General features: G+C 41.5%; 1 protein-coding gene across 1 annotated transcript in view; it reads left to right on the top strand.

The window, feature by feature from the left end:
• Positions 1-25,714, top strand: part of IL31RA (interleukin 31 receptor A) — an 80,261-nt gene extending 54,547 nt beyond the window's left edge. The window contains exons 8-16 of the mRNA XM_040493343.1: positions 6,038-6,117; positions 8,395-8,611; positions 15,285-15,467; positions 16,277-16,378; positions 17,247-17,393; positions 19,411-19,551; positions 21,436-21,529; positions 22,649-22,730; positions 23,927-25,714. Of these exons, the coding sequence (XP_040349277.1) occupies positions 6,038-6,117; positions 8,395-8,611; positions 15,285-15,467; positions 16,277-16,378; positions 17,247-17,393; positions 19,411-19,551; positions 21,436-21,529; positions 22,649-22,730; positions 23,927-24,376 (1,496 nt within the window). The 3' untranslated portion in view covers positions 24,377-25,714. The remainder of the gene's footprint in view (positions 1-6,037; positions 6,118-8,394; positions 8,612-15,284; positions 15,468-16,276; positions 16,379-17,246; positions 17,394-19,410; positions 19,552-21,435; positions 21,530-22,648; positions 22,731-23,926) is intronic.
• Positions 25,715-27,635: the final 1,921 nt, after the last annotated feature.

The raw sequence follows: 27,635 nt of genomic DNA, 5'->3' as shown, positions 1-27,635 counted from the left end.
GGTTTTTTCCTGCTTTCTCCTCTAGGGTTTTGATGGTTTCCTGTCTCACATTCAAGTCCTTTATCCATTTTGAATTTATTTCTGTGAGTGGTGTAAGAAAGTGGTCTAGTTTCATTCTTCTGCATGTTGCTGTCCAGTTCTCCCAGCACCATTTGTTAAAGAGACTGTCTTTTTTCCATTGGATGTTCTTTCCTGCTTTGTCAAAGATGAGTTGGCCATACATTTGTGGGTCCAATTCTGGGGTCTCTACTGTATTCCATTGGTCTATGTGTCTGTTTTTGTGCCAATACCAAGCTGTCTTGATGATAACAGCTTTGTAGTAGAGGCTAAAGTCTGGGATTGTGATGCCTCCTGCTTTGGTCTTCTTCTTCAAAATTACTTTGGCTATTCGGGGCCTGTTGTGGTTCCATATGAGTTTTAGGATTGCTTGTTCTAGCTTCGGGAAGAATGCTGCTGCAATTTTGATTGGGATTGCATTGAATGTGTAGATAGCTTTGGGTAGTATTGACATTTTAACAATATTTATTCTTCCAACCCATGAGCACGGAATGTTTTTCCATTTCTTTATATCTTCTTCATTTTCCTTCATAAGCTTTCTACAGTTTTCAGCGTACAGATCTTGTACATCTTTGGTAAGATTTATTCCTAGGTATTTTATGCTTCTTGGTGCAGTTGTGAATGGGATCAGTTTCTTTATTTGTCTTTCTGTTGCTTCATTATTAGTGTATAAGAATGCAACTGATTTCTGTACATTGATTTTGTATCCTGAAACTTTGCTGAATTCATGTATCAGTTCTAGCAGACTTTTGGTGGAGTCTGTCGGATTTTCCATGTATAATGTCATCTGCAAAAAGTGAAAGCTTGACTTCATCTTTGCAAATTTTGATGCCTTTGATTTCTTTTTGTTGTCTAATTGCTGATGCTAGCACTTCTAACACTATGTTAAACAACAGTGGTGAGAGTGAACATCCCTTTTGTGTTCCTGATCTCAGAGCGAAAGCTCTCAGTTTTTCCCCATTGAGGATGATATTAGCTGTGGGCTTTTCATAAATGGATTTTATGATGTTTAAGTATGTTCCTTCTACCCCGACTTTCTCGAGGGCTTTTATTAAGAAAGGATGCTGAATTTTGTCAAATGCTTTTTCTGCATCGATTGACAGGAGCATATGGTTCTTTTCTTTTATTAATGTGATGTATCACATTGATTGATTTGTGAATGTTGAACCAGTCCTGCAGTCCAGGAATGAATCCCACTTGATCATGGTGAATAATTCTTTTTATATGCTGTTGAATTCGATTTGCTAGTATCTTACTGAGAATTTTTGCATCCATATTGATCAGGGATATTGGCCTGTAGTTCTCTTTTTTTACTGGGTGTCTGTCTGGTTTAACATAGTTTTTTCTATTATAGTTCTGGAAGTCAGAGGTCCAGGAGTCAAGGTGTGGGCAGGGTTATTTCCTTTTGGAGACTCTGAGGGTATTATGTTTTCTTACCATTTCCAACTTCTCATGGTTACCTGTATTCCTTGGCTGATGACCCCTTCCCCCATATTGAACATCAGTCTAATGTCTGCTTCCATCATCACATTACTTTTTTCTCCCTTTTTGTATTAAGTCTCTGCCTCTTTCTTCTAATGACCTTCATGAAAACATTTAGGGCCAACTCGGATAATTCAGAATAATCTTCCCAACTCAAGATGCCAACTTAATCATATCTGAAAGTCCCTTTGGCTATATAAGGTAACATTTACAAACTGCAGGGTTTAGGACTTAAGTCTTTGGGGCCCATTTTTCAGTCTGACGCAATGAATGATGAATGAATGGATGAATGAATGACTAGATGAATATTTGGTGATGGTCACACATCTTTTGAAATAAGGAGATTAAATGCAAAATTCTGATCCTTCTAAAACTTTCTGAGGCTTTACTCTCATTTGTATGTAAGACACATGGGGTTCTAGCCCATACATTTCCCAAAACCACACACCCGACCATGATTTCAGGCCCTTCTTCTTCTCCTTTACAGCCAAGTACCACACTGGTATCAGGTAACATCTGCAGTCAATTTCTATGTTCTCTGGTTCATATGACAACAGCTTATTCCTGTGGATCTTGGTTGAGTTTCCTACGAGACCAAGTTGGTATTAATAGATGTTTAGCACTTTCACAGATATGGTCAGATGTCTGGAAATAATCCCATGTTCTGAATTTTGTAGCCCCGCCTGAAGATGTTCATGCTTAGTCTGAACTACCCCTTGGTGGATGTGGTTACAATACAGGGGTTCATGCAGTACATAGTAAATTGTACTAGATGACTTCTGAAAGCTCTTGTCACCCTAAGATTCCATTCTTCTATGCTATTCAGGCATCTAGTCTTCTATGCCAGGCTCTAGCAGTAAAGAAAAAGTCATAGAAAATCCCAAGTCATATGTCTTTAAGTACTTAGAATAGCACCTTACAAATGGTAAGGGCTCAATAAATCCTACATAAATAAGAATGCAAACATGACTGAAACAAGTCAGGTTGTGGATCTAGTGTAACTTTTGGTTAAAATTACATACAATATTTGGCAACACATTTACACTCTACAACATCACCTCAGAGTGTCAAATGAATACAAATAGAACAGTTTACAAATATCAAACAGCGTGTAAATTGCACAGCAAAAAATGGCCCATTGCTTATAATCACTGGGACTACTCAGTTGTTGTCTTAACTGGGCTCTCCCTTTTAAAAAATTCAAATGCAATGCATGCACTGTCTTTGAGCAAAAGATCCTCTGCCTTTGCTACACCTTTTGGCAGGTGGTCTGGGGGATTAAGTTCCACTTCAGGTGTAATCATGTTTTGCACTGCCCTTCTCCTCTTTGTAGCTGGTAGTCTTCTTTCCAGTGACCTCCTGGTACCATTATGGCTCGTGTCTTAATTTAACTCATGACAGCCCAGCCAACTCTCTAATGTCCATTTTATCCACTTGTTTTGCTGCCAGAAACAAGATTGACCATTTCAGCTGATGTATTATTTCGGCTAGTTTGGCTATTATTAATTAGCAGAACACTAGATGCTGGTGTTCTCTGCCTTTGGCTAATTGAATCAAACCAACACTTATAAATCAGTCATCACTATAGAACTTTTACTTTTGTTTTTCTTCATTTTTAAAGGATCCTAGAGAAAATTGATGAAATGTACAACCCAGCCCCCAGCAAATACTAATTTCTACTACATGCCACAGATGTAGTTATATTTTGATCCTGACTTTATTTCCTAAAAGTTTGTAACACTGCCCAGTTAGAAGCTTCGCTTCTCTGTATTTCAGAAATGGAGATAATAATACTGCTGTACCTAATTATAGGGCTTTAGAGATTAAATGAGATAATTCAGGTAAAATGCTTAGTATAGTGACACTTGCTAAAAGTTAACTCTTCTGTTTCTTTAAAAGTTTATTTATTTTGATTGGAGGGGGGAAGAGCAGGGAGAGGGAGAGAGAGAATCCCAAATAGGGGATTCTACACTGTCAACACAAAGCCCAACTTGGGCTAGATCTTTTTAGATCATCATTTGAGCCAAAATCAAGAGTCAGGAGTTTGACTGAATCACCCAGGTGCCCCAAAAGTTAAACATTCTTATTGTTGGTCTTCAGCAAGGCACCAGTAAGAATGTGAAGTGTCTAACTGGTGGTGGTTGTAGGTATTATCAGATTGTAATGGAAACAACATAGCATCAAGTTGTTGCTAATGGGTCCAAAGAATTGATGTCTTTGAATATGTAGATATTTTTATGGATTTGGAAAAATTTAATTTTGCTCTTTTGTGAATACAGAATTACTACTTTTTTAAAAATTGATTTATTTATTTTGAGAGAGAGGAACCACAATCAGGGGAAGGGCAGAGAGAGAGGGAGACAGACAGAATCCCAAGCAGGCCCTGTGCTCTCAGCATGGGCCATATTGTGGAGCTCAAACTCACGAGCCTTGAGATCATGACCTGAGCTGAAACCAAGAGTTGGACACTTAATCAACTGAGCCACCCAGGTACCCCCAGAACTATCACTTTTCTAACTTTGATTATACTGCAAGTCCATTACTAGCTCATGGTGAACAGAAACTTGGCTGTTAATTGCAGAAGATATACATGCTACTTAGGTAGTGGTTTTACTAAAAGCTGCATCTGTGGGAAATCTATATTAGTAAGACTGTTCCTCTTTGAACTTTATCTGCAGGAAATAGTGGCCTCAGTGAAAGGAGAAAATGCCTAATTAAATTCATTTACTATCACTTCGTACTACAACTAAATCTAAACTAAATGGGATAAATCTAAGGAGAATTTCACTCATATTTCTAACCAAGTGTCTGGAATGATTGGTTATTTAATAACCAGTTTATGGGGCTGTTGGTTGGCTCATTTGGTTAACTGACTCTGAACTTGAACTCTGCCTTTGCTGACATCTCATTGGCTTGTAGACAGGAGTAGTTGTAGAAATATGATTCTCCATTGGTGACAAGATTTAATTGCCCTTTGGATCATTTTTCTACATTACGGAGTTGTCTTCAGTTGGAGTTCAGTAATTTCACTTTAAGACACCCAATCACTTGAAGTGTGATTTCAGATACCTGAAAACAGTCTGTCAGCACTAAAATAGTTTCGATCTTAGCCTGAGTGGTTGACTCCATTCTCTGCAGACCTGCTTACAGTATCTTCAGCTATGTTATTCCTCAAGAAAAAATTCAGAGTTCATCAACTGCATGTTCAAGTAGAGACATTCCTTCTCCAGATTAGAGGCTTTGGTACAGTTCCTTACAATTCTCTGCTCTCTTCTCATGGCTAAAGTGTGTAGATCATTCTTAAATCAGACATTCAGCATTTTGAAATTATCCCTGTATGGTTAGATCATCCAAAGTTAATACACTTAAACTGTGTTGTCTTGGATTATGTTATTCACCACAGAAATGTATAAATCAGGTTTAACATTATGCCCTTGCATTTTATAGAAGATAAATATAAGGTACACATGCCATATTTCTGTACTTTTGCTCAACTCCGATTGCAGACGTTGGCCTTTAGGTTACCCTATATCTTTTTAAGAGGATCCATATGATAAATTCCATTTATTAATTCAGTACGCATAATCAGAAATAGTTACCCCTTCATATGTTTGCTTTTTAATAGGCTATGAGAAATATACAATTCAATATGATCTTTTTTCCTTCTTCTGCCATGAAGATCATTCAGTTTAAAGCTCAAGTGAACTAGTGAAGATGATTTCTCTGTCCCTTTATTCTTTAATTCTTTCTTAGATTTTATAACATTTTAAGTATACAGTTTCATCCTTTTTGGGAGAAGATCTTTTGTGCTCTGTCTCTCTCATCCCCACTCCCATATAGTATATATAATAGTGTATATAATATAATAACATATCTCTATGTATCTCCTTTAAAAAATTGTTTTTAAAGTGTATTGATTTTTGGAGAGACAGAGACAGTGGGGGAAGGGAAGAGAGAGAGGGCGAGAGGGAGAGAGAGAATCCCAAGCCGACTCCCCATTGCCAGTGCAGAGCCTGATGCGGGACTCTCAAGAAACCATGAGATCGTGACCTGAGCCAAAACTGAGAGTCACAGCCGACTGAGTCATCCAGGTGCCCCTATGTATCTATCTCCTTGTCAGTTATCTGTGTCATTCCCAGCTGTAAGGTATGTAGACGTTATATATGATAGGACATGAGATGTTACATTTCAACCTGGATTTCAATGACAAATAATATTATAATAGGGTCTATTGTACTTTTCTTTTGCCTTACATTAAGTCATCAGATCCAAGAGCAGTTTAAATTTTTACTTTTAGTTGATGCCACTCCTTTGGCCACAAAATGAAGACAGCATTGGTTGTTGCAATGCTGCTCCACCGAACACCTTCCCCCTAATGGCTCCCTCCAGCAAATGCTTCCTAACTGCATTTTTAACAGACAGCCCAGCTAATCTCACCATTTTCAGTTGCAGCTTCCTTCCATCTTGTGTTGAGTACCTCACTCTTGTTTCCTTACAGCTCCACATGGCTTGGATCTGTGGAGAGTCCTGAGACCCGCCACAGTAGATGGAAGAAGGCTAGTGCAGTTGATGTGGAAGGTGATTTCCTTATGTTGTTTTTTCTGTCTCAAACCCTTGGTCTCTTATACCTCCAAGAAGAGTAATTCTTCAACTTTTACCACCTGAATTTCCTTTCCTAGAGGCTTTATAATGCCTCACATCTCACAATGGTTTCCCAGCTCACAAAGCCTTCTAGGTTATCTTACAGATGGCCTAAATGTGAATTGCAGACCCTGCATCCTCTCTTCCTTGGACTGAAACATTAACATATAAGACAGGTACAAAGTGCAAGTGCAGAGGGCACCTTGACCTTCTGGGGACCCCACCTACCCCTGGCTAGCAGCATTAGAAGGCAGTGTAAAATTGCATAGCACCCACCCCCACATTGGAGAAGAACACTGATTTGGGATCAGCTCACTAATGTGTCCTGAGGTGATTGAAAACATATATTGCACATAGGGCAAGTAGGGTACACTGGGGTGCAAGGACAGAGCAGGGGCCAAATGGTCTTTCCTAGGATGGAGGCCTGGGATTGAGGACAAAAGGAGAAGGTGGAGGCAGCCTGCAGAGAAGAGGAGAAATAAAGAAGAGAGCAGGTAGGAAAAAGGACAGAAAAGGAGGGGAAAAGGGAATAAACAGGAAAGGAAAAGGGCAAATAGAAAAGAAAAATGCAGCCATGAACCAGGAGAGAAAAGACTGGGGAGTTAGTAGGGAGAAAAAAGAGAATAGAGCAGTGAAATATCAGAACTCTTTATTAGTGTCCAGAGTTCTCAGGGCATAAGTCATCATATTATTTCATGCTTGCTCAAGTCCAGGCAAGTTTAAAATACTTCTGAAAATGGAGAAACCACCTGCTTTACCAAATGATATTCTGATCCCAGTTATGTCAAGACTGGAGCATCCTTTACCTTACCTTGCTCCCTTCACACCCCAGGGCCATGGGCACCCTCGGGTTGTAGAGGCAACAGGCCAGGGAGGGCACAACCAGTGTCACTGGGAAATCTTTAAGAATCAATCCTAGATGTCGTGGTATCTTTCTCAGTGATTAAGTGTGGAAACAAATCACTCTGTCAACATGATTTTGGGGGAGGGAAAGCAAACAGTGGCCCATTTCCACATGTGGGCAGCCACATGTGTTGGGCCAAGTAGGCCAACATGTGAAATAGATGAAATGGACTTGAATGCTTTTCTCCTTCTCCTCCTCACCTGGAGACTGGTCTTTCTTTTGCCTCAGCAGGAGAGTCTTCTAAGAATTAAAGTTGGTTAGCAAAGATTGGTTAAAACTGAATGGTGGTGAAGATTGCACAACTCTGCAAATATACTAAAAAAAAACAACCCAAAAATCCTTAATTGCATACCTTAAAATAGTGAATTTTGTGTTATGTGAATTATATCTCAATAAAGCTGTTACTTAAAAAAGAGAATGAATTATCCCAAGAGGTAAAAGACTCCGAGTCATCAGGGAGTTTCTGACCTTTTATGTCATGGAAGCCTCTATGTCAGTTCCTGAACTGAAATGTCAGTGGGACAAAGTGACTTCTGAAGTCCTGTCTGACCTTACATTCAGTCATTCTACTCTATCTAGGTGTGTTATCAGTAACATAAAGTGAACAACTGAAAAGCCCTATAATTCCTGGGGAATACTCAGCGTGCTGATTCCTAGGCAAAATATATGGTTAGTAGGTTCAAGTTCAAGGCTGCAAATAAGAGTTTGGCTTAGAGCCCCTGGGGTCACCTTAGGCTTCTCACTACAGATTTAGGACCTAAATGTTTCAGGCCTCTTCGCTAGGATACCTGATGTGCCTGCCTGGTCTAGGGAAACTAGCTCCCTCCTCAAAGGAGGAGGCATGCTGCTTTTTATGCAGCAATATAAATACTTTCCAACCCTTGGAAGCTTCCAGACAAGAGATTACCCAGGGCCAGAACAGAATTGGGGTTCTTGGAGGGAATGCCTCAGATTTTTAATTTATACTGTCCTGTGCCTGCGAGACAGAAAGAAAGATAAGCATCCAAAGAATATGGGGGTGACTTCCTTACATTGGCTTGGCATTCTCCTAGTTCAGCCTCATGGAATTAGACTTATGTTAAGGGTTGATACCAAGGGGCCACTTAGCAAATCTCTTTTGGCCCTTGAAGGGTTCATATCACAGCACAGGGTGTGTTATTAATCCCAGAAGGGTAATTGCCTAAATTGTAGTTTAGCACTTAATAATTAACATTACCCTTCACCCCTCATCCTCACCATTTATCACAGTCTCACTGCCTGTCCTGTCTTTTCTTGTTTTTGGCAATAAATTTTGTTTCCTTTGGGTTCAGAAGGCAAGTGGAGCCCCAGTCCTGGAGAAGGCACTTGGCTACAACATATGGTACTTTCCAGAAAACAGTACTAACCTCACAAAGACATTGAACACCACTAACGAGAAGCTTGAACTGTATCTGGGAGGCAAGACCTATTGGGTTTGTGTGGTTTCTTATAATTCTCTTGGGGAATCTCCGGTGGCCACCCTGAGGATTCCAGCTATTGATGAAAAGTGTAAGTACAGTGTAAACTTCTACTTAGATGTCTGGCCCCATCTAGTTGGCCAGGAAGTAATGCCTCTGTTCTCAAGGGTTGTGTTTCTCTCAAGTCAAAATGAAAATGAAGTGGGAACTTTTTAGGTTATGGTGAGGATAGCAAACTCTTGTGGTAATTAATGAGCCTGGAACAAAGCCTGTATTGAAAATCAGAGACTTCATAAAGTCATATGAGGCAAAGTCACACACCTAGAAGTTCTGTATTTGGGATTTTCTCCTCACAGTGTTGACTATGTCTCAGCCTTCATTTGCTCATTCTTCTGTGTTCTTCCTTTTCCTCTTTTTTTTTTTTTTTATGTTTATTTATTTTTCGCAGAGAGCAAGAGAGAGAGTGTATGTGCACTGGGGGGTGTGGAGGGGGGAAGGGGCAGAGAGAGAGAGGGAGAGACAGAATCCCAAGCAAGTTCCATGCTGTCAGCACGGATGTTAAGAACTTGTGAGATCATGACCTGAGCTGAAATCAAGGGTTGAACAGTTAACTGACTGAGCCATCCAGGAGCCACTCATTACACTTTTGATTAAGTAGTTTTGCTCCTAGGCAAACTCATATTTTATATTCCATTTTGGAATAAAATATCTTCTTTGATTCTTATGCAAGGAATTGCAGGCAAGGGGTTTCCTCTCCCCTACTTTATTTTTCTCTATAAATATGTTTCTCAGTCTATAGATTTTCTCATTTATTTTGTTGCCTATCTTTCCCTCAATTGGATACAAGTTCCATGAGTGCAGAGAATTTTGTTTTCTTTTCCTACTTTTCCTCTTCCTCACACCACTTCCCTCATCTGCAACAGCTAGAACAGGCATAGAGTATTTTGCATACAAAAGGTGCTCAGTAACTCTTTGTTGAAACACATCATAGTCAGATAATGCACTTTTCCACTTTTCCACTTCTCTTTACTTAGACCTAGACTGGCTCCGGCATTGTACTACTGGCTCTAGAATTGTTTGCCTATATTCCTTTCTTTCTCTTCTCCTTAAACTTAACCCATTTCTTGCCTTGCTTCATGTTAGAACTCCTATATACAGTTGACCCTTGAACAACATGAGTTTGAGCTGGGTGGGTCCACTTACATGCAAATTTTTTACAGTACACTGCTATAAATGTATTTTCCCTTATCACTCTCTAAATAACATTTTCTTTTCTCTAGCATGCTTGACTGTAAAAATACAATATGTAATACATGTAACATACAGAATATGTGTTAATCAACTATGTTATCAGTAAGGCTTCCAGTCAACAGTAGACTATTAGTAGTTAAGTTTTGAGAGAGTCAAAAGTTATACATAGATTTTCAACTTCTCAGGGGGTTGGTGCCCCTGATCCCCCATGTTGTTCAAGGGTCAGTTGTACACATGACATTTGAGCTACACTTGACATCATTTTAGTATTTAATATCATTCCCCACCATTCTTAGTTCCTGGAATCCTAGTTTCCAAGATACTATCTACTACCTATCTAATACCCCTAGTGATGAGGTTTCTGACAAATGCATGTGTCATTGAATAAACATTCTTTGTTAATAGAGGCACTGCTGCATAGTAATCCCAATTTCTTGGTGTTGCCCTGGAGTGGAAGGCAGTAAAGAATAGGGGATACAAACCTAGGCTTGGGAGTCCAACAGCCCTTTAGTTATATCTTTACTTTTTCACTACAATATCTAGGCACTGCAAACCTTGCACATGTTATCTAAACTCTAAACCTTAGCTGCTTGTAAAATGGAGTTATTTTATTGTAACACCTACTTCATAGAGCTGTTGTGATGATGAAATGAGATTGTATATTTAAAATGCTTTGCCTAGGGGTGCCTGGGTGGCTCAGTCAGTTAAGTGTCTGACTTTGGCTCAGGTCATGATCTCACAGTTCGTGAGTTTGAGCCCCATGTTGGGCTCTGTGCTGACAGCTCAGAGCCTGGAGCCTGCTTCGGATTCTGTGTCTCCCTCTATCTCTGCCCTCCCCCCCCCCCTCACTCTGTCTGTGTGTCTCTCTGTGTCTCAAAGATAAATAAACATTATACCTTCCAGTTCCATCTACGCTGCTGCAAATTCAGTCAGAGAAGGACAGATATATGTTTTCACTTGTATGTGGATCTTGAGAAACTGAACAGAAGACCATGGGGGAAAGGAAGGGGAAAAAAAATAGGTACAAACAGAGAAGGAGGAAGGCAAACCACAAGAGACTATTAAATACAGAGAACAAACTAAGAGTGGATGGGGGTGTGGAGAAGAGAGAAAATGGGTAATGGGCATTGAGGAGGGCACTTGTTGGGATGAGCACTGGGTGTTGTATGTAAGCCAATTTGACAATAAATTATATTCATAAAAAAGATAAATATTTAAAATAAAATAAAATGCTTTGCCTAGGGGCACCTGGGTGACTCAGTCAGTTAAGCATGCAACTCTTGGTTTTGGCTCAGGTCATGATCTCACGGTTCAAGCTGACAGCGAGGAACCTTCTTGGGATATTCTCTCTCTCTCTCTCTCTCTCTCTTTCTCTCTCTCTCTCTCCTCTGCCTGTCCTCTGCTCTCTCTCCCTAAAAAATAAATAAACATTTTATTTATTTTTATTTTTTTAAATATTTTTTAATGTTTATTCACTTTTTGAGAGACAGAGTGTGAGCAGGGCAAGAGCAGAGAGAGAGGGAGACCCAGAACCCAAAGCAGGCTCCAGGCTCTGAGCTGTCAGCACAGAGCCCGACGCGGGGCTCAAACTCAAGAGCCGTGAGATCGTGACCCGAGCCGAAGTTGGATGCATAACCGACTGAGCCACCCAGGCGCCCCAAAATAAACATTTTAAAAAATTAAATGCTTTATTTAATGCTAATTACTACTATTGTCATTGTTAATACAATTTCTCATTAAATTTTTATTAGACATGGATTATCAACTTCACAAATACTATGAAATATATTTTAGCTAAATTCCCATAGGGTTTGTTGTTTATTTTTCCCAATTCTGAAGGTACTTGATTTGTGTCAGAAGCATTGGTGTGATCGTTAGTTATAATGATCCTAGACCAGATGTAGGCAAGCTACAGCTTGTGGACCAAACTTGGCCTGGCACCTGTTTTTGTAAATAAAGTTTTATGGGAGCACAGCCACACCTATTTGTTTACATTTCCTTGTATCACCTTTTGTGAAACAGTGATACGGGGCGCCTGGGTGGCTCAGTCGGTTAAGCGTCCGACTTCAGCTCAGGTCATGATCTCGCGGTTGGTGAGTTCAAGCCCTGCATCGGGCTCTGTGCTGACAGCTCAGAGCCTGGAGCCTGTTTCGGATTCTGTGTTTCCCTCTCTCTCTGACCCTCCTCCGTTCATGCTCTGTCTCTCTCTGTCTCAAAAAATAAATAAATGTTAAAAAAAAATTAAAAAAAAAAAAAGAAACAGTGATAGAGTAGAATAGTTGTGACAAAGACCATGTGTACTATAAAACCTAAAATATTTACTATTGGGCTTCTTACAGAGAAAGTATAAAGACCCCTGTTTTAGACATATAAGAAAGTAATGCTTTACAGAATTTTATTTAATAAAATGGAGTCAAGTAGAGAATAGTTTTAATTGTAATAACTATAACAATCTTTAAGTATAATTATCATATACTATTAGTATATTTTAGGCATTGTGATAAGATGACATAGGTCAGTTTAATGTTAGCCTTGAAATGACCCATCAGGTAGATGCTGTGGAATCATTTCATAGACGATGAAGCTGAGATTCGGGAGAGCTTAGGAATCTGCCCATGGTTTCTCAGGTGGAATTCAAACACAGGTCTCCACGATCCAAATTTATATAATATGCTTTATTCAGAACCTTGGATTTGATGCTGTTTGACACTGAACTGGTTATTTACCTCTGTGGGACTCCATTTTACCATGTTTAAAATAAGGGTTTGGAATAGATACACCTTCAGGTTCCATCTGGTCTGATCATCCTCTGGGTTTTAAAAGACCTTAGCCAGCAGGTGGCTCTGGAGTGATCTGAGGCAGGGCCCAGAAGAGCACAGCCATTTTGTGGTGGGGAGTCAGAAGGAGGTTGAACTCTTGGGGAAGAGCTGAGGATAGGCTAGGACAGCTGGCTAAGGTGAGGCACCATAGCACCTGAGGACTATATGTGATGGCCCACAGTGACTGCTTTCATGCAAACGACAAGAACTTAAAGGTATTAGTGGTCAAAGCCCCTTCCCCCTCTCCCCAGAAGAATATGGATTTTCTCCTGCTCCTGGGGGTATGGTGTATTTGAAGAAAGTGCTCAAAAGTTCTTGGTGAATAATGGAAGGATTCAGCAATTAGTATACATACAGCCGAGTGATGATTAGGAAACTTCTCTTTCAGCACCCTTTGACACTACCCAGGCCCTTTGAAGGTTGACTTATGGCTTAATTGAACCTTTTCCACACTCTTGTGGCCCAGAGCCTGGGCTGTTCTCTTCTTCCCTGCAGCATATTTGGCTCTTTCTACCTGACTCCTGTTCCTCTGATAGCCAGTGTTGGTAAAGAAAGGTGTGGGCTTAGGAATCAACACTCACTCCTGTCTTCAGGTTAAGATTTGTGTGCAAGTAATTACTGAAAAACTGCCTCCAGGGAGACCAGAAAAGGCAGTGAAGGAAGCAATGTCAGGGAAGGGAAGGCCAAAGGTGCAGTGTGTTCTTCCCAGGGCTGCTATAGAAATGTACCAGACTGAGTGGCTTCAAACAACAGAAATTTATTATCCCATTGTTCTGGGGGCTAGAAATCTGAAACCAAGGTGTTGATGGGGCTATGCTTTTTCAGAACCATCTAGGGGAGTTCCTTCCTTCCTTCTTCCTGCTTTTGGTAAGCTCTAGGCATTCCTTGGCTTGTGACAGCATAACTTCACTCTCTGCCTGATCTTCACAGGGCCAGCTTCCTCTGTCTCTTTGTGTGTCCAAATTCCACTTTTCTTATGAGGACACCGGTCATACTGGGTTAAGGACCTACCATCTTAACTATTAACATCTGCAACAACCTGATTTCTTGATAAGGTTGCATTCTGCGGTACTTGCATTCTGCGGTTGCATTCTGAGGATGTGTTTTTTGGGGGACACAGTTCAAGCCATAACAGGTAAAATCTGTAATAAACATCTTGGGGAGGGCGGTTCCAGCATGACCTTGCAAGGGGACTCTGGAGTATGAGTTATATTACAAAGTTCTTCCAACCAAGAAAAATACACAAAAACAGTAAGAAGGAATTGAGAAGATCAGAGAGCATGAACATTATCTGCTACAAGAGGCTGGGGAGGGTTCCAGATGCTCTAGGAATGCCTTTTGGCCTGACTTCAATGGTAACTGAGGATGCGTACAGGCTATGAGCGGGGGTGAGGGGGTAGGAGGTAGGAGTGACAGGAGCTCTAGGGGTCACGAGGGCTTAATGCTCAGGCCCCTGTCCTCACTCCAGCTTCACATTTTCTTCATGCCTCATTTGCCCTTCCTGACCCTTTCAGGGTGACAAATTACCTGGCCTTGCTTATGGGACTAGCAGCTGGAGTGTCTCATAAAGGCCCAGTTTGGGAAAAGGATTCATGAACTTTGGCCTTCAAGAACAGAGGTTCCTAAATATGAACACAGCCTCATGGGGCTTGTTGCCTAGAAATAGCAGGATTCAATACCCCAGATGCCACATCAAATTCCTACATTTGGCCTAGGCTTCTAGCTTCAGAAGGCTCTTTTATTTATTTATTTTTTTTAAGGGACACTGCCTCCTTTTCTGCCTTTATCCAAGATTGTTTTTGGTGTTCATTTAAGCATATTTTCTATTCCAGTTTTGAAGCTTCAGGTGTGTTGTGGGTGATAAGAAGTGGAGGAGAGGGGAGAGCCACATCCTGTGATCTTCTAAGCCCCACCCCTTCTCTGCCATACTGTACCTCTAGTAGTTCTCCTCTTTTTGCTTATTTAGAAAATTTTCAATAAGATAGCTCTCTGATTCTAATGAAATCCTAGCTATTGTATTTGAAGTCACATGTTCAACTTTTCTATTAAAGGAATCCTCCTTGCCCTTATCCAGACATGAGTTTTTTGTTGGGCTTGCAGAAAATGTTGTCATTGGCATATCGGTCCGTACCTAGGGGCTTTGAATGAGTGTGTCTGCATCTTTCTGGTACAGATACAATTCTTACTGCCCTATGGAGAGGAATCCATAGGCAGGTTGTGTGGGGCTAGCCTAGACAGTTGAAATTTGAAGCCACCTCCCTGGTATGATATTAGGGTCCCCAGCTCCCAGCCATAGAATTCCTGGTGCCTGAAATTCTGTCTTTAGAGATTCATTCTTTGTCTCAGGCTTGCTTTCCTTTTATTTGCAGAGGCACCTGTGGAAGGTGAGTCTTTTGAGTTGCTGAGAGTTCTAGTTGCACTAGAGAGTTGCAACTCTCTAGTGAGATCCTTTCTTGGAAACAGGTAAATTTTGTCAGAGATAAGGAAAAATTAAGAAGGTACTTACATCAAAGTTGGGGGTAAAGAAAAGAGATACAATAAAAAGGGTGGAAACAGCACCATTAAGGGAGGCTGCAGTGGAGATCCTGAACTTTGATCTTCTTTACAATTTGGGCAGTGAATGGATGCCAGTGTGGTTGGTGCATTTGGAGAATGAGTTGGGCAGCTTTCTTTCTTCTTTTTCTCCTCTCTTAGCATTTCAGTGCATTGAGGCCATGCAGGCCTGCCTCACTCAGGACCAGCTGGTGGTGGAGTGGCGAAGCTCTGCTCCAGAGGTAGACACATGGATGGTTGAGTGGTTTCCAGATTTGGACTCAGAGCCCTCCACTTTTTCCTGGGAATCTGTGTCTCAGGCTACAAACTGGACAATTAAGCAAGGTAGCAATTATGAACCGTATAAGTTCCCTCTTTGTGGGATTCAGTTTCATTTCCATCAGTTTTAAAATCTTTAACTTTGACGTCAAAGCTGTAGGTGTGGTTAATAGCATTTGACAAAGCTAGTGCAAGCGTAGTGAAGTGACATTCTTGCCATTTCCCAGTGAGGCTGTGTTGGGAAGTCATGGGTATCACACCAGGTATCTGGCCTGTTTCCAGGTGGAAAACACCATGTTAACACCACCATCAGAGAGCCCTTCCTGATGTCTCGATCATGGGGATAACATTAGAGTTTATATCCCATCCCAACAAACACTGATCACAGATAAGTGAGGCTTTACCCTCCTAATCCTGTCAGTACAGCCATTTATTAATACTTAATAGCACTCATATAAGGATTTATACTCATGCAGGGATGCTGGAAGACAGAGGAGCTAGAATTAATGGTATCTGAGTTCACCAGGTGATGTGCTGTTAACAGAAGTATTCAGTTTTTTTCTGCATTGCTACCAAATCAGGTATCAAAATCCATGATGGAGGAGGGACGGATTTCTTTTCCCTTCCTGGATGTCTCTGTCATTTTATCACACTGGTGCAGACTTGGTTCTTAGAATTAATTTTAAAAGCTCTATTTTAGAACTAGCATAGACATTAGAGACCATCCAACCTAACCTCCTTATTTTCCAGATGTGGAAACTGTACAGAAATAGAGCATCTTTAGTAAGTTGTAGTGGTAAGTTGGTTTAGTGGTTCTTCTCCTTTGCCATGCCCTGAAGTAAGGCTTGTTTTCTGTCTTTCTTTCTTATTTACAGATGAATTAAAACCTTTCTGGTGCTATAACATCTCTGTGTATCCAGTGTTGCAAGATCGAGTGGGCAAACCATTTTCCATCCAGGCTTATGTCAGAGAAGGCAGTATGTATGAAAAGGCCCTGTGGGGCAAGGAAACACTGAGTTTCCTCAGTGTGCTGAGGAAACACTGAGTTTCCTCAGTGTCCTCAGTGGTGCTATCCAACATCCAGACAAGGCTGTGGATGTCTGTAGCTCATTCACAGTTGCCTTAGTGTTTAGCTGTGCTGCACCTTCATTCAGCTTCTGGTAAGCTATATATGCTTGACACAATGTGGTCAAGTTGTAGATCCACTGAATTTCAAAGCTGGACTAGAAGTTAGAGATCATCAAGTCCAGGCCCCTCATTTAATAAATGGAAAATCAAGGCCCAGAGAGTTGAAATAATTTGTGCAAATTCACAAAGAAACTTTGTGTAAATAGCCCTGTAGGCAGAATAACATTTAGCTAAGACCGGGTTAGGGACTTTGCAGAGTTAATCATAAGTTGGAGATGCTAAAAAATTACTTTTAATTGTGTAATTGTAATCAAGGGTTTTACTGGTGAACTTCTCAGACTTTATCTTTTGGAAGTTAACCTCCTCCACGTTAGAAAACACATCCTGTCACTCAAAGGTAGCCCATGGGGGCATATCCTTCACCTATATTTGATGATAGCTATTACAGATATGAGTAGAAACTGAATGCAAAATGAGAGTGAGAGCCATAAGAAAGTACTGTTTTTGCAGGCCTCTGACCCTGCTTTTCTTCTGTTCGAGATGGATAATTCCAGAAAACAGTGTTCCCAAACAAGATGATTCATCATTTACCTACTTTGCTCCTACCTCCCACCTCCAGCACTGATTTCGCTTTCAGTACTAGCCAGAGCCTTTGTGGGGAAAGGATCTACTCCACTGTGATTCAGTGTTTATTGTTTTTATCCCTGTCCTGTAAAGTTCCGTCAGCAGGTCCTGTGACCCAGGCGGACAACATTGGTGTGAAGACAGTCACAATCACATGGAAAGAGATTCCCAAGAGTCAAAGAAATGGTTTCATCACCAACTACACCATATTTTACCAAGCTGAAGATGGAAAAGAATTCTGTAAGTGTGCTTATAGCCAAGTTGGAAACTCCCTAAAACCCAAACATGCTATGGATAGACCTGCCTTAGGGGTTGGTGCTCTATAATCTTGCATGAGTCACTTAGCTTCTTTGAGAATCTCTGATAATGAGGCCAAGAGTACCTATCTCTTGAGTTTTTTGGAGTCAAATGAGAGTGAAGTGACAGTCTTGTAGGAACCACAGGAGTTGATATAATATGTCCTCGTTAGGCTGTGAACAAGTGGGCCTCCTGGGAGCTTCACCATCATTAGTCTGGAATGGACTTGTGTGCTTGGATCAAAGAGTAGAGTAGTGACACTTAGCTCGGTGCAGGACCCTTTATCCTGACTCCTACTGCCCACTGCCAAGTCATACTTTTTTCCTTGAATCCAGACTATCTCCTGATTTCCTAGGGATGGGCATGGATTCCTAAAATTAGGCAAATTTTTTTATTATGGCAAAATACATATAACATAAAAGTCACCACTTAAAACATTTGAAAATGCACAGTTTAGTGGCATTGAGTATGCTGATAATGATGTGTGACCATCATCTCTACCTGTTTCCATGCCAAAAAGAAACCTGGTAGCCATTAATCAGTGTCTTGGCATTGTCTTCTTTCCACAGTCTCTGGAAACCACAAAATTGTTTTCTGTCTTTTTTATTTACCTATTCTGGCTATTTCATACAAATGGGATCATAGAGTATGAGGCTTCTTTTACCTGGCTTCTTTTACTTAGCATATTGTTTTCAAAGTTTATCCATTCTGTAGCTTGTATTAGTATCTCATTCCTTTTTATAGCTAAAGAATATTCTATTATGTGGATATCCCACATTTTATTTATCCATTCATCAGTTGATGGGCATTTGGGTTGTTTCCACCTTTTGGCCACTGTAATTAATGCTACTATGAATATCTGTGTGCAAATACCTGTTTGAGTTCTCTGCTTTTAATTCTTTGGGGCATATACCTAGGAGTGGAATTTCTGGGTCATATGGTAATTTGGGCTTAACATTTTGAGAAACCACTGAACTGTTTTCCATAGAGGCTGCCCCATTTTACGTGCCCACCAGCAAAGTCTGATAATTCCAATTTTTCCACATTCTTACCAACACTTATTTTATGTTAAAAAAGATTATTATGGCTATCCTTGTGGGCATGAAATGGTTTCTCAGTGTGATTTTGATTTGCATTTCCCTAATACCTAATGATGCTGAGCATCTTTGCATGTGCTAATTGGTCATTTGAGGATCTTCTTTGAGAAAGTCTTCAATTTTTTTTGACCATTTTTATTATTTATTTATTTATTTATTTATTTATTTTTTAACCTTTATTTTTGAGACTGGGAGAGACAGAGCATGAACAGGGGAGGGTCAGAGAGAGGGAGACACAGAATCTGAAACAGGCTTCAGGCTCTGAGCTGTCAGCACAGAGCCCGACGTGAAGCTCGAACCCACAGACCGCGAGATCACAACCTGAGCTGAAGTCGGACGCTTAACCGACTGAGCCACCCAGGCGCCCCAGACCATTTTTAAATTGGGTTGTTTGCCTTTCAGTTGTTGAGTCCTAAGAGTTTTTAAATATATATTCTCAATAGAAGTTCCTTATAAAATCTGTGATTTGCATATATTCCCATTCTGTGGGTTGTCTTTTCACTTTCTTGATAATGTCTTTTGATGCACAAAAGCTTTATTTTGGTGAAGTCCAGATTAATCTATTTTCTTTTGTTGTTTATGTGTTTGGTATCATATCTAAGAAACCAAGGGCAAATTCAAGGCCACCATTTACCCTGTGTTTGTCTTCTAAGAGTTTTATAATATTAGCTCTTATGTTTAGGTCCTTGATCTATCTTTATAGGCTAATTTTAAGCACAACATGGATAGAGGGATTGGGGTATGAGATGGGCTGGCTTAGAGGTACAGGTTCAGGTGCTCTTATTTCACTGCTTGGCCTTGGATCTGGCATTTTTTTTACTTGGCCTTGGCTCTGGCATTTGACTTCCATCTTTTTCCTTTAGCCAAGACAGTTAACTCCAACATCCTGCAGTACGATCTGGAGTCCCTAACACGAAAGACCTCTTATAGTCTTCAAGTCATGGCCAGCACCAATGCTGGGGGGATCAACGGCACCACAATAAACTTCAAGACATTGTCAATTAGTGAGTATTTCCTTCAAGCCTTGGATAATTCCCCTTGGCATTTCCCGTAGACCAGTTAGTGATGATGTTTTCCAAAGGCAGGGGGAAACCAAATGGAAGGGTGGTACATAGAAGAACCATCTACTCTGTGGCTCACTGGCCTTCCTGGAAGGTGTATGTGTGAGGAGAGAATAGGGAGAGCATGCACATTGAGAGCTGAATTGAAAAAGAGTGGTCATTTTGCTCCTTCCTAATGGATAGCCCCCTATTATCTTGAGGTGAAGAGATCAAGTTAATGCCAACTTTACTCTCAGTCCAAACAAGCTCCTGCTTCAAGGCTGTCCCCAAGTTCATAGTCACCAGTTTCTCTGTGTCACAGGTTACTGCACAATGGGGCCTTAGAGGGAAAACCTTGGTTGAACAAGCACCACTGGCCCACAGGAAGTAACTTAACCTCTATCCTTTGTGAAGATTTTTGAGTAAAAACATACATGACATGTTCTGCTTATTAGTTTTTAGATTAGAAAAATAGCAAGAAAAATGTAATAAATAACAAAATATAAAATGCTATATAGTGTTGTATGATGGTTATGGGAAATATTCAAGAGGAAAAGAAGATGAAATGAGAAGAGAGATCAAGAAGAAAGGGGAATGGGAGAAACAGAAATATTTTAATTTTCTCAAGTCTTTGAGGGAAAGAGATTTGATTGGATATATTCGAATTGTTTTAAGAATTATTTACATTAAAAGTGAAAGGACATTGCCAATTTTTACAGTAAAAGTGAAAAATAGTCTGGTTTAAGTACTCTTGAAAACCTCTTGCTCATTACATGGTTAAAAGAATAAAAATATATTTATGCCTCTGGAAAATACGAATATGGGATTGTGTTTTTTACACAACACATTCTATTTTTATGGACTAACACTGCCTTTTTGGAGGTTTTTGATATTGTTCTTTAGAGTCTTTTAAAAATGCTGTTTTATTTTCACAACACTGGGCACAAATTGCATTATCCGCTAGAATTTTCTCCATGAGTCAAATTTAAGGCAAGAGCCTGCCTTGGAGTGTCGATGTTTCTTACACTTGTCTACACATTACAAATCTCCTTCCTTCTGTCTCTGTTCCTGTACAGTCTACTCTCCACACACCAGCCAGAGTTTAAAACCCTAGACTCCTGCTTGAAACCCACCTGTGGCTTCTGTTGTATTTTAAGTAAAATTCAAACTCCTACCCATAGCTTTCAGGATCCTTCACAATCTGTTGTTTACTGACCTCATCTCCTACAATTTTCTGCTTCTGTCTGTGTTAACTTCTTTCTGCTTTGCAGCTTTTGCATCTATTGTTCCTTTTGCCAGAAATGCTTTCTCCATATTGTTGCATGGCCAGTTTCTTCTCATTATTAACATTAGCTCAAATTTCACCTCTCAGAGAAGTCTTCCTTTGCCACCCTATCTAAAGTTACTAACTTTTCTTCAACCTTACCTTGGATACAGTCTAATATCCTATTATATCTGAAATAATCTTTTTTTATTGTCTGAATCCTCCTACCAGAACGTAGGCTCCATGAGAGTAGAGATCTTGTATTTCTTGCTTATTGCTGTTTATTTTATTACCCAGAACAGTGTTTGGCAAATGGTAAGTGCTCATAAATATGTACTGAATTAGAAAGGTTGGAGACTGAACCTTGTGAACATAATATCTGTCACTATTATTCCGGCAGAAGAGAACTGGATGAGGAGCCATAAATACCAGGGTTTTTTTTAATGAATAAATTAAAATTCAATTGAATTGAAAGAAAACTCATAAGTAATGTGTTGCTTAAGCTACTGGAATAAAAAGTTACTCTTTGGTATTTGTTAAGAAAGTGAGGACTTTAACTGACATTTGTTCTCCTATTCCCAAAGGTATCCTTGAGATTTTCCTTATAACTTCTCTGGTTGGAGGTGGCCTTCTTATTCTCATCATCTTGTCAGTGGCATATGGTCTCAAAAAGCCCAAGTGAGTTTATAGGCAACAGCATGGGCGTTATAGGCAACAGAAAGGGGTGGAAGGCATCATGGGTGGAAGAGGGTTCTCTGTCATTAAGGGGGTGTTGTTTCATTTATTAATTTGGCATATATTTATGGAGTTTATTATATGTTACACCCTATAGCTCATCAGAATTCTGACCAAACAAGAGGACTCTCACCCCCACAGCCCCATACACCAGGCTTAGGCCAAGGGATTGCCAGTTGCCCCACAGGCTTTATCTTCTGTATTTGGCATCTGAGACTAAAATTAGGGAGAAGGTACTTTCTCTCAGCATCTGGCAGCAGCAAGAGGGCTGAAGGCCACTAGCTTCTCTCCCAGGCAGACCAGGGAGTGTACCCATAGAATTAGATTACTACCCAGTAGTGTGCCCAGCACAGACTTGTTCCTTGCTCATGGTGCAGTGTTGGAGGGCTGGCTACAGGGGCATTTGTCCTGCCTGTCCTGGCCACTATGGGAAAGGAAACTCATCCTTAGGGTCATAGGCTTTCTCTCCACAGACAGCCTCATACTGTCATGCTGGTCAAGAGCTCCCTCCCTCGTAGACCTCTCTCTCCAGAATTGTGCAATTTGGGGCCTTCTCTGCCAAGCAGCCATGCTTAGTTATGGTTAAGTGAATGTCAACCTCATTTTCCAACCATAGGTAGAAACCAGGTCAGCAGCCAAATTCTTGTACGTGTTGCATGTGTAACAAGCTCCCAGGTAATGCTGCTGCTGCTGCTGCTGCTGCTGCTGCTGCTGGATGGTACCCCTCTTTGAGAATCACTGTACTAAAGTATGGGTACCTTATAAGGCTTTGAGTGTTACATGGTTCTGTGATGGTGTGATTTTCAGCATCAAGATCCGGGGTGGAGATGAAGGGCAGGAGAGGGTAAGAAAGGTGTCTTTCCATCACATCCCATTGATGACTTGAAGTTTCACTCCCCAGGTTACTTTGTTTTCCCAGTTTCTGTCAGGAGGTCAGAAGCTTGACCTTATTTATTAGGGAGACATACAACTCCCTATAGCAAAGCTCCATCCTTTTGGCATAGCCATGCAGTGTGAGTATTATACTTCTTTAACTCACTTCCTGTTTTAAAATATTATTAGCAGATTGAAGCACCTCTGTTGGCCCGATGTCCCCAACCCTGCTGAAAGCAGCATAGCCACATGGCGTGGAGATGATTTCAAGGTAAACAGTCCTGTCTTTGTTAAGCAATCATTGAGGAGGCTGGTTGTAAAAGACAACGAAGAGTGATGGAGGTTAGGAGGAGTCCTGGGCTGAGATTTTACAGGGTTTACATGAACTATGAGATCATGACCTGAGCTGAGGTGGGATACTTAACTGACCGAGCCACCCAGGTGCCCCAAGTTTCATAAGTTTTTAAATCGAAAACTCTTTTGAAAGTTTTAAGGTGTAATTTCTTAGTTAAGTAAAAACAAGCCGTGTCAAATATCACCTTTAAATTTGTATTAAAGATTGTTTGTAGTATTGCTTGATGCTGGAATTTTTAGTATTAGCACTTGTTTCAACTCAGAAATCTTTTTTAAACATGGACATTTTTATTTACTTATTTAAATTTTTGTTATTTGTCTTATTTCTGTTTTCTTCTCTCCTGTATCAGCTATGTATTACCTTATTTGCTACTTATTAAAAGTTATGAAGAGAGTAAACAGATTTATAGGCAGTATTGTCAGATGTCTAAAGTGTTCATTTATTTAAAAAAAGTCATTTATTTTGAGAGAGAGAGAGATAGAGGAAGGGGCAGAGGGAGGGAGAGGAGGAATCCCAAGCAGGCTCCAGTAAGGGGCTCGATCCCACAATGCTGGGGTCATTGCCTGAGCTGAGATCAAGAGTTGGACGCTTAACCAACTAAGCCATCCAGGTGCCTCGAAAATGCTTTTTGAGTAACATAGGGCTGGCCTCCATGGCAGGCATATATTACTCACTGAATGCCAGGCATTGAGCTAGACTCTTTGTATACAAAGATGTTAAAGACACTGCCTCTGCCTAGGAGGCCACCTTTGATTTTTCTGATGATGTTGGGCAAGTCATTTGTCTTCATGATTGTAGTTTTTGCATCTGTAAGAGTTCTAATTTTGATGTTCCCATCTGAACTGTAGTTTTGTGAACTTAAGATTGTGTGGCAAATAGTCTCGAGCTCTCTATAAGAAAAAAATGGAATACTTCGTGCCATTCTCAGGAAATGGGCCAGTGTTGCCATGCTCTTATGGAAGGGCATATGGAGGTGATTGGCCATCACTTCTGGTCTCTGGAAGGAATGTGGGGGCTGGTCAAGAGGTGAGACATTGGTTGTCCCAAGCCTATTGACTACCTCATGTGTAGCTCCAAAATGATCATTGGGGGTATCCTTTTCTCTTTTTCAGGATAAGATAAATTTGAAGGAATCTGATGACCCTGTGAATATGGAAGAAGACAGAGTTCTAAAACCATATTCTTCCCCCAGAGACCTTATTGACAAGTTGGTGGTGAACTTTGAGAATTTTCTGGAAGACGTTTCCACAGAGGAACTTGGAAAGGGTCAGGAAAACATTTTGAGAGAAGAAAAAAATGAATATGTGACTTCTCCATATCGGCCTTACTGTCCTCCCATTTCAACTGAGATTCCACAGAGAAAATCCCAACAACTGTGTTCTAGAATACCAGAGGGGATCTGCTTAGAAACCACAGAGCAGCTTCTTTCTTCTGTTCTGAATTTAGGGCCAGACCGTATCTGTGAAGAAGGAGAACCTAATCCATACTTGAAAAATTCAGTGACAACCAGAGAATTTCTCACGTCTGAAAAACGTCCAGAGCAAACCAAAAGGGAAGTCTAATTGTTACTGTGACTTGAATCTCTCTGGGTTGTAGTGTGGGCAACTCTTATAGACAGAATGTATTAGGACTTCGCCAGAAGAGCTTCCTTGGCTGTCTCCCCATCCTTGCTTTGTGTTAGAGAAATTGTCACACATCCCTGAGTGGCTTGTTGAACTTGGTTGGCACAGATGTGTAACTTGCCTGAGAAGAAGGGATAGTGGTATGTCTGAGCATTTTGCAGAGGAAAAGTGTTTATTTTCTTTTGTTCAGGTAACAAGCTCTCACTGAGGTCTCTGACATAATGATTTTAAGGGACAATGGAGCCCCTAAGGTGGATATATCTTGCCTTCCCTAGGAATTAGGTCTTTGCCACAACTTTTGCTCGAGCTTCTCCTCAGAGATCCAGCAGACTTTCCCCATTGCCAGAGGACAGTGGTCTGGTAGGAGGTGGGAATCTCTCCCTTTACATTGATTTCCCTTGGGTTCTGGGTTCTACCTCCAAGGAAGCCCTGAGATCTCACTTATGAGATTTTGTTTCTCCCTCAGTATAGGGGCAAGGGAGGTAGAGTGGCCTTCCTGATGGTGTGCTTCTCATTAACCTCATAAAATCTCAAGTGTCTGCAGCAACACCTCCACCCAGGACTCTTGCCCCTAGTTCACAGCACATTGGCCTCTAGTAAATTGATCTCAGCAGGGCACTAGGGAGTGGACTCCAGCCTGGGCCAGCAGGTCTGCCCCAATCTTCAGGTCATTGCCCAGCTCTGAAAAGCTCCCAGAGGCCTTTGCTGGCCCTTTATCTTGCACTCAAACCTGGGAGTAGAAAGGCACCAAATACTGCACTGCTTTTGTACAGGATCTCTGGCCCCTTATGCTAGCTCACAGCCTAGGAATGCTTACAAAGCTTCCTTCAAAGGCCTCTTTCCTGAAGGACCTGAGCAGGGTGTGGAAACATGCTACTGTAACTTTGCTGCCCCGACCCAGGACTCCTTTTCCTTCACCTTGGCCATGCACAGAGCTTATGACACGTCAGGGGAGCCTTTAGCCCAAGTGCTAATGGCAGGATTAGCTAATGGCAGGATTCAGTTGCTGAGAATTGGGGACTAATGGCTGGCCCTGGGCTGGCACCTCAACCGCAGTGATGGCAGATGATTTCCTAATATGTGGCTTTGACTCATCTGGCTATTAGGGGAGGTCTCTGACAACCTGGTGAGATCTGGGAAGGCCAGGCAATGAGTGAGCAGCCAAGGTGCCTTGAACGTAGCATTTGCCAGCCAGAAAGGCTCATGTCCGTTTTTATAGGAGAATTTGAGAAGTCAGTACTTGAGTAGCAGGCATGAACTTCACAAGCCAACAATTCAGATGTGCAAAAATATCACTTTACTTTCCTATAACTAAACTTAATTTCTAACACAAGCCTATGACATTTTAAAGTAACCACAGCCCAATTTGGTGATTTGTGAGTGGCTTTGGGTTTATAGCTCAGTCACAGTCAGGATTTTGACCAGCCTTCCCTCCCTTCCCCACCACCCCCATCCAGTCTGGGACTGATTCTGAGTGCCACAGGATATTCAGTGGAGCAGCAGGTTCTGTCTCCCATTTGGTGTCTGCCTAATGCTGGTCCAGGGATGTGCCTATGACCCCACCTGTTGGGTCATCTACCACTTTTCTCGGCCAATTGCTGTGTCCTTACCTTGGGCACAAGCAGGTGGTGCAGCTCTTCCGGAACTTTCTCCTCATGAAATTTCCAGTGTCTGCAGCACCTTTCCACCCCTCCCCCGCCAATTCTTCACGCCTCGTGTACAGAATAGTGTCTGCTGACAAGGTGAGGAATGCAGGAGGTCTGGGGCAGCAGGCTGGGGAATCTGCACCTTTGTACTGAGAGTAGATAGGGACCAAATGCAAGGGATACACTGGATCCATCTGTAGTAGTCTCTTTCTGCCCTATCTCCCCCACCCCATCTTGTTGTGACTCAGGCATTTGTATGAGCCCCTTGTCCCCCAGGGTTCCAGATGGGGTCCTTTCTACCTGTTTCTCTGCATTTGTGAACCTTAGGGACATGCTAGCTTCATACCCCACAACTGTTCTCTTTTCTGTGGCCATCTGCCCACCTCTCACTGAGGGATCTTCTCAAATTCTGTATGAGGGGAAGGGGGAAGGGAATGAGTCCCCTGCCTCCTGCCCCCATCTTGTTTGTTTCACACCTGGATGAGGCTTTTGAACCTAAAACCCAAGAATTAGATGTCTGGGGAGAGAGGAGGAGTCCCAGCTGGCTCCTGTGAGTGGGTTTCAGAGATGAAGACCTTCCCCTCTACTTCTCCTCCCTTAATCATTCATTAAAGCCTGAAATGTCTTCTGGTGAACAGTTGGAAAATGCCACACTCCTGGCCCCTCCTCTGCTTCATCCCTTCCTCCCTCCCATCTTCTGCTTTCCTGCCTTTCCCAGAAGCTTCTCTTTTTAACACTTGCTTTTTCTTCCTTCTTTTCTTTTCTTCTTCTTTTCCCACTAACCTCCTTTTATAATTTTTCACACTTACTTTTGTTGCCTTGAGGGCTAGGGAAGTAGGGGCCCTGTGTTGTGTTCTAGGTGACCCGAGGTAGGTCCTAGGAGTCAGTGTTGCCTGCCAATAAGGGGTGTGGGAACCTCAGGATCTCCTTCAGCAGGCTGCACACTGCTCTCCAGAGCAGATTCCCAGGGCATAGGTCTAAAAGCTAAGAAGCCACGGTGGCCTTTCTTCCCTGGGGTCCAGTCAAAAACTGTCCCCACTCCCAGTACCCTGTGCTGCCTCTGTGGCCCAAAAAAAAGCAATCTCCATTTTTTCTCTGTTAGATCAAAGAGAACACAAACAGGGAAACTTGTATTTTAGCAAGATCATGAAAAACTGAAAACATTCTCAATCGGGTTTTCTGGGGTTCAGAACCATGTAAACAGCTATGTTAGTGCCTTATTAATGGCCTTCTACACTGATACCAGAAGAATTTAAAATAATGGCAGAAAAGCCAACTGTGGGCTTAAGAAAAGAAGGTCATACTTTCACTGTGGCTTCTCAGGAGGCAACAGTAAACCACATACAGTGCAAACTCTGTAGGGGTGAGGTGAGTTTTGAAAGGAGGCAGGAGATGGGGAAAGGGAGCTGGGAAAGGAAAGATGTCCTGCGTGGGTCCCAGGATGCCCACTGAGGCTGCTCCTTTGTGTGAAGGAAGCCTGTGCCTGGATGCCCAGCCACCCTGAGGGGTTCTGGTGCCTTCTCCATCATGTCCCTAGTTACTACCTACTGGTT

Source organism: Herpailurus yagouaroundi, unplaced genomic scaffold (genome assembly GCF_014898765.1).
Source record: "Herpailurus yagouaroundi ecotype Mexico unplaced genomic scaffold, PumYag 29, whole genome shotgun sequence".
NCBI lineage: Eukaryota > Metazoa > Chordata > Mammalia > Carnivora > Felidae > Herpailurus > Herpailurus yagouaroundi.
Note: the sequence above shows the minus strand (reverse complement) of the source record. Positions and strands in the feature narration are given on the sequence as shown.